General features: G+C 44.8%; 1 protein-coding gene across 1 annotated transcript; it reads right to left on the bottom strand.

Moving 5' to 3' along the window:
* Nucleotides 1–204: 204 nt before the first annotated feature.
* On the bottom strand, nt 205–11,997 carry Isl1 (ISL LIM homeobox 1). Its single transcript, XM_090331959.1, has 6 exons — nt 11,806–11,997; nt 10,698–10,887; nt 7,802–8,061; nt 5,821–6,107; nt 4,369–4,536; nt 205–2,289 (listed from the first exon to the last, which is right to left on the bottom strand). Exons 1-6 carry the CDS (start codon nt 11,831–11,833, stop codon nt 2,173–2,175), a joined length of 1,050 nt encoding a protein of 349 aa, XP_090188085.1. The 5' UTR covers nt 11,834–11,997; the 3' UTR covers nt 205–2,172.
* Between the last annotated feature and the right edge of the window lie 385 nt (nt 11,998–12,382).

Consider the following 12,382-nt stretch of genomic DNA (forward strand, 5'->3'; position numbering starts at 1 on the left):
ACACATTGAAGGTACATTCGCTTTTGTATTTATTAAGTTGTCAGATACTGAAAATGGCTTTACACTCGCGCATACAAATGAATCCAGTTTCCAAAGAGTCAAAGTCTCACTGAGGCTTGGGGGAAGGAGGGAGGGAGGTAGGGAGAGGGAGAGAAAGCAGAATGGCACCCCACCCTAACCCGAAACTACCGCGAGTTAAGTATGGGGAAAGCCAGTTTGGGGCAGTGTCTCACGTCTACACCTGGGTTCTGGCGCGCACTGGTGAACTACGGCTAAAAGAAACGGGGGTGGGAGGGGGGGCTGGAGGTGTGTGATCCAGGGAGCATTCTACCCGAAGTCCATCCACAGGTACCCCAAGAAAGTTAGTTGCTGGGTGACTGGAAGCGATCGGGAGAGGGCAGGCGGGGGGGGGGGCGGGGGGAAGGGGCTGTGGGCTCTTGGGGTCTGGGATTGCTGAGAAAACTCCTCTCGAGGTCTTTTCCTTCTGCACAAATGAAGCAGCATTTTCTCAGTCTACCGCCACTACTAAATAATGGCACAAAGTCTCTTTCGCAAAAGCATGCATTTCCGATATGGGACCTTTCAACAATCCGAAGCTGGAGAGTTTGGTATAAAGCACTTAACGCTAAGAAAATAAAATAGTGGCTCCAATCAAAAGCTATTTAAAAAGCAGGATGTTTTCCGGTTAGAGGGTGGAGGGATGGAGGAGTCGATAGATGGATGGGTGGGTGGGATAGATAAGAGGAGGGAGAGAGAGGGAGGGAAGGATGGAAGGAGAGGTTGAAGGCAGAATGGAGACAGCAGCATTTCATTTCCACAAAACCTGTAACATTATCACAGCAGAGAGCTAAGGGGTTCTTCCAAACAACGTTGGCCAAACTATTGAGATCCAGACTTGCAAATGGGATCCTAACTACTTGCAATACAACAGCACACCTACCCCCAGTTTACCCCCATTCACATGCAATCCTTAAATTCAGATATATTAAAGGCTTGCTAATAAATATATAAAAGAGGGACCCTGAATCATTGCATTTATTTAATTATCTATGCCAAACGTTTATTAGTGAAATAGTCCTGAAGATATAATTCTACATATGGCGCTTTGATTTCACATAATATTTAAGAAAGAAAAGACAAAACACATAGAATTAGACATATAATTCAAAGACCACGATACAACCTTTATCTTTTTTTTACTTCAGCAAACAAAAAATAATGTCAAATGACATGAAAAGTGGCAAGTCTTCTGACAATAAATAATAAATTACTTTATAATTTTTTGCAATGCAAGAGCAAACAAAAAAAAGTTTCCTTTTTTTTTCTCTTTATTTCCAGAAAGAGAGAAAAACAGTCATTTTAACCAATAACTATACACATCTTTGGGGGGAAAGTTCTTGGACAGACACAGTCAAACACAATCCCGAGACGCTTGTGGCAAAATAGAGGTAACCTTGTTGCAATGCTTTATAAGTTGGTTTTTAAATCTGAATTCAAAAACCTTTAAAGTCGCTTCAGACTTCTTGATAGAGGACGGATCTCAAAAAAAAAAAAAAAGGAAAGAGAAAGAAAAGTAAAAAAGAAACCAGCTGCAAGACATGCTAAAAGGCCCAGGATTTCAATTAACCCCTTGTTAATCAACTAAAAGCATCGCACACCATTGCAGCTCCCACCTTCCTGAAACACTCTCAGCTACCGATGCTCAGGCTTCTTGCTCTTGGCTGGAGCTCCTGTTTGGCAAGGCAATGACCAATATAGAAACAGCACCATTCAGATTATGATGGACTAGAAAATTTTCTATTTCTGCGTTTCTTTAGATGTGCAAGTGAAATGAAAATGCTTTTTTTTTGAGATCCTTGGATATTCATCCCCTACGTTTTAAAAACGTCTTTTTGTTGTTGTTGTTTTTCATTACTTCTAAGGTCATTGAATAGTATGTGTTGGTTTCAGGTTTTGCTTGTTTTGATTTCTAGTAAAATCCCATGATTGTCTTCACAGTGTTGCTACCATATCACCTTGTCATTAAAACAGACTTCGTGCATTTCATGGAGCATTCATTTCTTGATTCAGTTTTCATTGACTGGGTAGTTAAATACTTTTGTTTCTGAGTTCAACATTATAATTTCCCACTTTCTCCAACAGGGAAAAATAATACGTCTGAATGAATGTTTCTCATGCCTCAATAGGACTGGCTACCATGCTGTTGGGTGTGTCTGGGAGCTGAGAGGACATCGATGCTACTTCACTGCCGGTGGAATTAGAACCTGGTCCTCCTTCTGAAAAATTGACCTGTGTGGAAGGTTAAAATATCAATAAAGGAGGCTGTACTCACATTCATAACATATAAACTCACCGTAGGGTGGGTGGGTGTACAGATGTTTATGTAAGTGGATGAGAAAATAAAGATATCCACAATGTATCTGAATTTTGACAGGCTTAAGGCAAGTCCATGAGAAAAGCTTGAGAAGGAATCCTCTTGCTTTCCCATCACCCTAAAGATGTGTTTTAGCTCAGACCAAATTCCCAACATTATGTTGCATTCAATTATTTAAGAGCAAATGTGTTTTCTCGCTGTAAGATGGCATCACAACTCTACTATGCACGCTCAAAATAAAAATATCCTGCCGGCTACACATTGCCCTAGGAGCAAGCAAGTTCTGTCTTTAGGCTTCAAAGCTTTCTTTTTCAGTTGGAAAATCCAATACACACTCCCATATCCTATGACAAGAGATTCAGTGAAGATTCCACAGAATGTCGATTAATTCCTTAGAGGACTCCCAGTGTGGGCTTTCTCTCTTGTAGGTTCTGCTTTCAGTCTGTGAGTCTCACCCTGTATTCCTACTCCTGCCTTCCCTCTCCTTGCCCCTCCCTTCTCTCCTCCCCCCCCTTCCCCTCTTCCTCTAGTCCTGCCTATCTTTTCCTCCCCTCTCACTCACTAAATCAAACTCCTCTTTCTCAGAGGAGATACATATAACATCATCACATTATAAGTAAGGACTCTTTCTTTTAACTAAAAAAGAAGAAAAAACACAAAATACTGCATGTATTAATGTTGTAAACAATTTTCTCTAGCCACGCCCTCTCCCACTACTTCAGATTCCCATCACTAGTTTGGCACTAATGATTCAGAAAGTACACAATTACTTGACTGCAGAACCCTTCCTTTCTATCTTCCAAATTTTGCTCAAATAACTCACCAGATTAATGACTTCAAAATAAGATTTACTCACCCAGCCCCCAAGTTCCAAAACTTCCTCCCTTTCTATTCTACTACACTTTCCCCTTAGGAGGTCAAGGGACTTCTCAAATTTGCCTACCGTCCAGATAGTCCTTTTACTGAGAAACAGGCCTGGGGCCAAGTCCTTTTAACCACTTGCCCCTGGCCAATTACCTAACTGTTGACACTGACAGAGCAAATGTCCTCCGGACAAATGTGAAGGTAAAAAGCTGCCCTTTCATGCTTTAGCTTTCTTTCTAAATGGATGAGCACATTTTTAGAACAGAGATTCAAGTTTTGTAAAACAGAATCTTATTGTACTGATTAACATTTTAAGCTAAAAAAAAAAACCCTCGAGTAGATATACCCTATTTAAAAGGACATTTAATGTTTGCTTTAAATCTGTCTCGACTCTTTCAGCCTTCTATTGGCAAAAAAATAAATTAATTCTCTGCTCTGAATCTACAACACGAGCTGATGATAAAATGGGGTTTCACAGGTAAACACTTTTTTTCTCATATTCATGTTCCTTTTGCATCCACATAGGATGTCAAGTATATGAACATGTGTGTATGTGTGTGTGTGTGTGTGGTGTAGTGCATACAAATGTATATAAGTGTACAATTACATTAAGAGATTCTGAAAAAAAGGATATAGATTCAAACTACCTATAAATTCTTTGCACCATTCATCGCTTTATTGGTATACTGAAAAATAGTACCTGGTCAAGTATGTATTGCTTATTGATATAATATAATCTTTAATTGCCTTGACTTAGGTCCTGAAATATTTCATTCTCTGCATGCTCATAAGGTAGCAAATACTGACTACTAGCCTAATTGCCAAATCCCTACAAATTCTTGTCTCAGCAACATGACTGTATAGCTCTGTAAATTTTCGCTCCTATTTCTAGTTAGGTGTCCTGAAATTAATCCTAGAAAACATGTTTGACTGATTTTTTTTGAAAAGTCACTCAATATATTCAAATTATGCAGTCTTATAATTTAAAAAAAATACAAGAAATTTGATTTTACTTGATTTTGTCTCCCTCCACACTATCATGCTACCCACTTTCCTTAGACTCCTCCCTCCCCCCCATTTAGAACCCCCTTTCTGTGGGGGAATTCCTTCATCTGGGAACTGCCACTTACCAGTTGCTGAAAAGCAGGCTGATCTATGTCACTCTGCAAGGCGAAGTCACTCAGTACTTTCCAAGGTGGCTGGTAACTTTGCACCTCTACTGGGTTAGCCTGTAAGCCACCATCATGTCTCTCTGGACTGGCAGCCACCATGGGAGTTCCTGTCATGCCCTGGATATTCTGTGAAAAACCCCCAGCCCAACATGTTAATGAGCAAACTCCCTCCCTCCTTTGTCTGCACTGGCTAAAGCAAATATGCTCAGGTATTATCTTATCTATATAGTGGCCCTTTATTGACTCAAGTTAATCTGCTGCACCTATGGATATTAGCTAGAGTTCAGTTTTGTTTTTCTACTTCTGTGGGCTGCACTATTCGATCTGCTTGGACCTTATTAAAGCAGATGTGCTCAGACAGTCAATTTCCCCTTACCTCCCTTGCTCCTCCCCAGTTCCTCCCCTGTGCCTTTAGAGGGTACAGCCTCCCACAAATGGAAGGCCAACTGGGTCTCTCTCCAGCCTCCTGACTTGATGACATTCTCGAAGTTTTGGATGGTTGGACACTTTCTCCAAGCAGTTCTCCTTCTAGCGCCAGCCTGCACACCCAAGCTTTTGGATTTGCCTGCTATTCTACTATTATGCAGTCACTAACTTAAAAATTTTCTAAGCGGCCAAGCTTGGTGACAGTGAGTTTTATGACATTTAAAAATAGGATCAAAGAAGTAAAAAAAAAAAGGGGGGGTGAGATAGAAAAAGAGAAAGAAGCAGAATAAGGAAGAAGAAGGGGAGGAAGAAACTAATCAAAGTGGAGGAGGAAAAAAAGAAGAGAAGGAAGAAAAGAAGAAAAGGGAAGGGAGGGAGGGAGGGAGGGAGGGAGGGAGGGAGGGAAGAAAGGAAGGAAGGGAGGATTCAGCTTAGCTTAACAAAGGGCTGGGGTGCTGCCCTGCTACCCAGAGACCTGGCTGGAGGCACAGCAGAGGTTCCCTGTGTGGGCCTCTTGGAGGACAGGCTGGACCTCAGTGTGGAGAGGTTGTAATCATAAGTGGTAAGGTGAGCCGCCCAAGAACCAGGTCAGCATTCTGGACTTAAACAGGCAATGAAAGTGTTGACCTTCTTTCCTCTTTGCTATCTGGGGAACCTCAATTATTAGCAAGCCCAAACTAGCCACATTGCTGCCTGCCATTTGTTTGGGTGGCTGTAACCTTCCAGGTCCAGGGTATGGTGTGATTGGAGAGCCTGAGCCCACATAAGCATTCAGAGATGTTGCTAGGAATCTAGGCTGCTTGGTCTTCATCTCCCAGCATCACTGATTCCTGGTGGAATGCTTCCACCCCCTACCCCTTCTCATCTAGTTTGGATGGTTTCCCTGTCTGGGTTCCTATAGCATCATCCAGGTTAGGTATCAGAATGGCTTCTGCCATGAGCATCCTCCATCTGGAGCCCAGCTAGGGGCTCCAGGCCACTCACCGTTTTGTCATTGGGTTGTTGCTGCTGGAGCTGCTTCATCATGATGCTTCGCTTCTTGTCTTTGCACCGCTTGTTCTGAAACCACACTCGGATCACGCGGGGGCTGAGGCCCGTCATCTCCACCAGTTGCTCCTTCATGAGTGCATCTGGCCGGGGATTGGCGGCATAGCAGGTCCGCAAGGTGTGCAGCTGCTTCTCGTTCAGCACAGTCCGCACGCGGGTGGTCTTCTCTGGCTGCTTGTGGACGTGGGGCCTCAGGGCTGGCTGCCGGGCGGAGATGGGCTCGGCTGCGTGGCAAGGGGCGCTGTGAGCACCGGCCTGGCTTCAAGCCTGCGCGGCTGCCTGTCTGCTCCCCTGCCTGAGCTTTACTTCCCACAAGAGCTAATGTTGGCTGCCCAAACATTCGAACCGGGGTGGGGGTGGGGGGACTAAGATGAGAATCTGAAATCTGCCTCCACCATCCACGCGCAATAGAATTTAGCCCAGAAATTTATGGTCTCAAGGTTGGCCTCCAAGCACCCAGCCGGGCTGCATTTCTCTGTTTCCCCCTCCTCACTTTTTCAGTAGACTGAGCCCAAGTTACACCGAGTACCCCCATTTCCAGCTTCAGTGTTCTTCTTGAACTAAGGCCACAGAGTGTATCAGGGAAGGAGGGGCACAACCCCTGAGTGAAGAGAGGCGACACCAGCCAGAATATCTGTCCCCACCCAGAAGCCCCAGAGTTCTGCCAGAAAACCCTGAACTTCAGTCCCAGAGAACAGCCATATTATGGGGGAAGGGAGTTAAAGATATTCGGTATGGCATCCATCTCTTCAGCCCTGGTTTTTCTTAGTAATTAATCATCGTGGGATGGTCCTGACTCAAGCAAAGGAAAACTGAAACTGTGGAGCTGTCTAGGCCCCAGATAAACTACTGCTGGGAAATATCCCTCTCTTTCCTCCTCCATGGTTTGTTCTCTGTTTCCCATCCTTGGCTTTGCCCTCACTCAAGCTTGTCACAAATCCCCTAGGACAGAATTCTGAGAGCTGCCAGAAATGGGTGAGGGGGACAAGGGAAGCAAGAGAAAGAGCTGTCCTGTCCTCAAGGCCAGTAATTAGATGTGATGGTGGCCTTAAAACACCATGAGGGAAAGTTGTAGATGCCTGGCTGAAGGCAAGTAGGAACTTCTGTGGGGCCTTGACCCTGCCCAGCCTGACTATTGCCACTTTCCTTTAAGGAGAAACTGCCCTATGATCTGTCTAAGAGGCAGGACAACACCTCTGAGGTCAATTTAGAGCTATGGAGACTGGCGGCAGGATGAAATTCTCACCAAATCACATAGAATAAGTGCTTTAAAGAGGCAGACTCCTTTTTAAAAGGCAATTACTGCAGATTAGGTTGTTGACAGTTTTAAATTACAGCTCCAGTGCAGCGGCCCCCGCAGGTATTCATGCTGTATCCTTTTAGGACTCATTCTCTTACAAGAGGAAAGTAAAATAAAATTTACAAATGTTTCCGATTGGAAAAGGAGTCTCAAGGAAAAAAAAGGTGTGGAGGTTCAATAACGTAAGGGCACCTAAGCTTGCCGCATTGGGTTAAGGAGGAAGCGCCAAGGACCTAGGGCTCCACCCCTTTAATTAGGCAGCAGAGCTGGGAAAATACTTGGCAGGAAGTTGAAGCCCGTTTTTCAGTAAGGCATGGTTTGGAAGCCCAGGTATAAAACTGACAGCACTGTTTGGGCTTGCGGGTACATGTGTAACACAATGTCATGTGTTGCACATTTCATGCATACAGACACGTAGGTGTGTCGAGGGAGTCGGGATAGACAGTGAGTGCACTGAACCTGGCTGCAAAAGAACATCGGGAGTCGCGATTTCACTTAACCACCTCACCACCTTTTGCCTACCAAGACGATCGTGGCCAACCCAGGCGCTGAAGAAGGGGCTCCCGAAGCCCCAGCACCTGCCTCCCCAGACAGTCCTCCCTGGGGACCGACGAGTACCTGCCATTTGCAGCGGCCTGGCTGGATGCAGGGGACTGAGCGGGTCACCGGCGCCCAAGCTAGCCCTCTCCACCACGTCGTGGTCGGCGCGGCAGAAGAGCCCATCCTCCCTGAGCGCGAACTCGTCGCCGGGGATGAGCTGGCGGCTGCAGGCCACGCAGCGGAAACACTCGATGTGGTACACCTTGGAACGGGCACGCATCACGAAGTCGTTCTTGCTGAAGCCGATGCTGCACTTGGCACATTTGATCCCGTACAACCTGCGCGGGGCCAGGCCCGAGGCGGGGAGGAGAAGCACAGGGAGTGGGGGGTCATTTCAAGTAGGCACTGCCCTAGCCGAATCTCTCCAGCCATCTCGGCCCCTCGACCCTTGAGATGCGCTGACAAACCAGTATTCTTAAACAGACTTAGCTAGAAGATCGAAATGAAGCCGTCATCCCTTTCATTTACTCCTCCTTCCATCTTTTCCTTGCATTTAACTCCAGATCTCTTTCCCAGGAACCTCCAGGGCCACCAGTACCCAGCCCAAACCAAGGACAATATATTGGTAGGCAGCGGTGATGCTGTAGCCGCCCGACTCAGAGAACCAGTCCCAGGTTTGTCTTTGCAGATATTAACAGGAAGGCATGGGGGGGGGACCCTCAATAGCCAGTGGTCCCCAGGCTTTCGACTCTTTATGCCACAATCTCGGCAAGAAATATCTGAAATTGCAACAAAAAGAGACCGGGAATGGTACAGAAACCCCATTTCGTTTGTGATCACATGTAAAAAAGCACAAGCTGAACAACAAAACGAAACCGCTGAAGGTTTCCAGAGCCTGTACTGCACAACAAATAACCTTTCAGTCTTTATTCAACTAAAGGTTGCCTGCGGGCTACAGTGTTAAGGCAAAGGCTCCTCTATGTTCTTCTTTGTGCTCCATTTTTTTTTTTTCTAAACCATCTCTGCTTCTGCAATCTCTTTTCAAGCTGCATTTTTGCTGTAGAGTCAGGACCAAACTGAAAGCTGAGAAGCCCCACTTCTCAAGTCTTCCTTTAACGTTTGCCTTTCCTTTCCAGAGGACAGTTCCTATAGGTTATGTCTAGGCAGTGTCCAGGCCGCCTCCAATTCTACCCATAATAACAGAAGCTGGGCCATTTCTACAGAGAAAATGGGAGGGAGAAGACCTACACAAAGCGGAGCTGTTTTCCCAAGGAGAGATTTTTTAAATCCCAAAGACCACTGTTCTTTTTCTTTCTTTCTTTCTTTTTTTATAGCTACAAGGTTTTCAATGGTGCATGCCCGGGCACACAAGTGTGCAAACACACAGAGTTAAGGAAGAGTGGAGAGGGGAAATAAAAAGAATTGCCCCTCACTAAAATGGGGGGGCAGAATTAGGTGACCCCCAGAATTAGGTGCAAGTGGCTCGCCTGAGTAGAACTGGGGAAAAAATATCTCTACAAGAGTAAAGATACTCCCCAGAGTGCCAAGTGAGCTTAGCCCCTGCTGAATCTTGAGTTAAACACCAACTAAAGACACAGTGAGAAATAGATATTAGAAGGTAGATTCAAAAGTTTTAATTCCTCTACCTGCCCAATGGAAGATCTCCCATCTTATAAGATGTAGACCCCCACAGCCTGTGACCAAACAATGTAAATCACTCCTCCCCTTTCCTGTGCCCGCTGCCCTCACTTCTTTCCACTCTCCCCCGAAGTATTTTTAAAAAATGTATTGTTCAGGTTTATCCGTCAACAATATACTCGCCTCTTTGTGGGGGAAAAAGACTTCTATGTAAGCAGGAGGAAATTTGTGACTACATATTAAATTTTAACTGAACTTTAAAAGTTCTCAAGTTCCAAACATCTTCCCTTTTACTAAATTATAGTCATTGGAAATTGTCCTTAGAGAATTTTAAAAAATGCTATCACTAAGGTTGCAAAGCTAATATCTTCATTTTGTTATCAAAACTAACAATATATTCCTGAGTCTTTTATTTTGGTTTCCTGGGGCTGAAAACAAAGTTTCTGCTATAAACACACAGGTAAGAGAAAACTTGAGAATTGTAAATCCCGATTCTCTGCTAATTGAAACAACAGCAAACAAACTAAAGGCAGAAAGTTCCTCTGTGGTTTTAGACTTGTCAATATGAACATTTCACTCATTTTATCAGTTACTAGATTTTAACGTGAGAAAGGAAGTTGTTCAATTATCTAAATATACCAATTGTTCATAGACAGATGATAGGCAATTTGATCTGTTCTGTCTAATTCATCAGTTCAGATAAGATAAGACAGTCAGATGTCACTAAAGGGTTAATATTTTTAAAAAGATTAAATTTCTGGGGTTTTTTTTGCAAGGAATATTTAGGTTGGTTTAAAGAAAAATCTAGGAAGATCTCACCCTCAAAGCAAAGGAGCATAATATTTCTTTCTACTTGCTTTTTCAAAATGCATTTTCTAAATATTCTTTACTAAAACTTTTATCTATGTCACTGACATCCCATCCAAAGGATTTCAAGCTAATAAATAGAAGTCTGCATTATACTGTAAAAAAAATTCTCTTAAGGTTTGGAAACCCAAATTTACCCATCTTTAAAATTTGTGTTTGTTTTGGAAGGGAGACAATGAAAGGAGAAACCAAATTGGTCACTACCAATTCCAAGAGAAGTCAAGCAGCCTTAAAACAACACAATATATGGACCCACTTTGAAGCTCACCTCCCCCAAGAAGTAAAATGAAGAGCATAGCATAATTGTAGAAACGAAACAAAACATACTTAAAGCGTGACTTTTCCAGGCTGGACCCTACTAACGCAAACTCCCCCCCCCCCCAAAAAAAAAGACACGGCCACACCTAAGTAAGAAGTGAGGAGTGTCAAGGAAATCTTACAAAAGTAAGGAAAAAGAAAAGTGGCATACCTGATATAATCTCTTTTACAGTAGGTTTTCCCATCCCTAACAAAGCACGTACAGCTCTCGTCCAAATACTGATTACACTCCGCACATTTCAAACATGCCGCATGCCATTCCAAATCCGGAGAAACCCTCAGAATATACTGATCGTGAATCTGATTGCCGCAACCAACACATAAGGAAATCAGACGTTTTTCTGAAATGAAAATAAATACATGATTGACTAGCCGTTTACTTCCTACGGAGATAAACACACTTTTAGTGTCGTTCTCTTATAGGGTGTACTCTGGAAGAAATTCTTTCCTTCCCCCCCCAACCCCCCAGCACCTCTTAGAGTATTGCACTTTGGGAAGGTAATTGAAGTGTGCCATCAAAACCTTGAGTCTCTCTTTCTCTCTCTTTGCAAAAAGGAAATGGAATATATGTAAAATACAGATTTGAATACTCTACATTTATAAAAAAAAAAACTAGCACACAATCGAACCCGCTCCTTCTGCTTCCCTCCTCCCCCTTCGTTGTAATCATTAGGAAAGATTATGGAGAAGTCAAGTCAGAAGAAAAGGTTTTGACTAGGACGTTAAGTGAACGCAGGGATGTCTCTATTTTCCGCGAAGCACGTTCTTAAATAACGCACAGGACTGGATATTGTTAGCAAAAGCAGACATCAATACAGTTGTCACTCTTTCTCTTTTGCAAGTCTAATGCTAATTCCTATCTCGCGGTCTGGTCTGTGCGGGCAGACCTTTGCAACATAATAACCTTCTCCCGCAAGCCCTGGATTCCGGAGCAGGAGGAAATCACCGCTTAGCACCGCACCGCAGGGGTTCCGGGCAGACACACAGGCGAATTCAAACACAAGGTACGGTCCGGTCCCCCCACTCCAACATTAAGATCAGAACCCACAGCAAGCATGCAGGGGTGCCGGCAACTGGGGGGGGGGGGGATACAACAACCAAAAACCACCTTTTTTTCTTCTTCTTCTGCTTCGTCTTTCTTTCTGTACAGGCAATGAATGACTCCAACTCTAATAAGCCTTAGGTACCCGTGCCTGAGAGAAAATCCCCGCACCAGAACAGCAGCACATCCAGCCCCACAAGGTAAAATAGCCTCTTACTTTTTGGTGGATCGCCCATGTCTCCCATATCTGTAAGAGGGAGTAATGTCCACAGTGAAATGGTGGTTGTACAGTTGGTTGAACAGCCACAGAGAGGATGCTGGAGCTGTGGCTCAGTGGGGGAAACAGTGGCCCCCGGGGGTTTGTCGTGGCGAGAGAGAGAGAGAGAGAGAGAGAGAGAGAGAGAGAGAGAGAGAGAGAGAGAGAGAGAGAGAGAGAGAGAGAGAGAGAGAGAGAGAGAGAGAGAGAGAGAGAGAGAGAGAGAGAGCCGCTGCCGTGCTGCTGCGCCGCGCCCTCGCCCTGGCGGATCGGGAGAGTCCGATCTAAGCCGACGAAGCTGACGGAGCGGAGGCTCGGCGGCTGCGGCGGACTCGGAGCGGCTCGGGCACCTCTCTTCCTTATCTCTTACTCAAACTTCTTTGCTCCAACTCAGCTCCATCGCCATTGGTCTGACGCTGCGCGCGGGGACGTCAGGCGAGCGCCGCGCCCATTGGCTGCGGGGCGCGCGGCGCAGCTGTTCTGATTATCATATTTCAGCCAGGCCGCCGCCGTGCGCCACTGACCGCTGGGCGAGCCC

Source organism: Megascapheus bottae, chromosome 4 (genome assembly GCF_031878675.1).
Source record: "Megascapheus bottae isolate mThoBot1 chromosome 4, mThoBot2.hap1, whole genome shotgun sequence".
Lineage (NCBI taxonomy): Eukaryota > Metazoa > Chordata > Mammalia > Rodentia > Geomyidae > Megascapheus > Megascapheus bottae.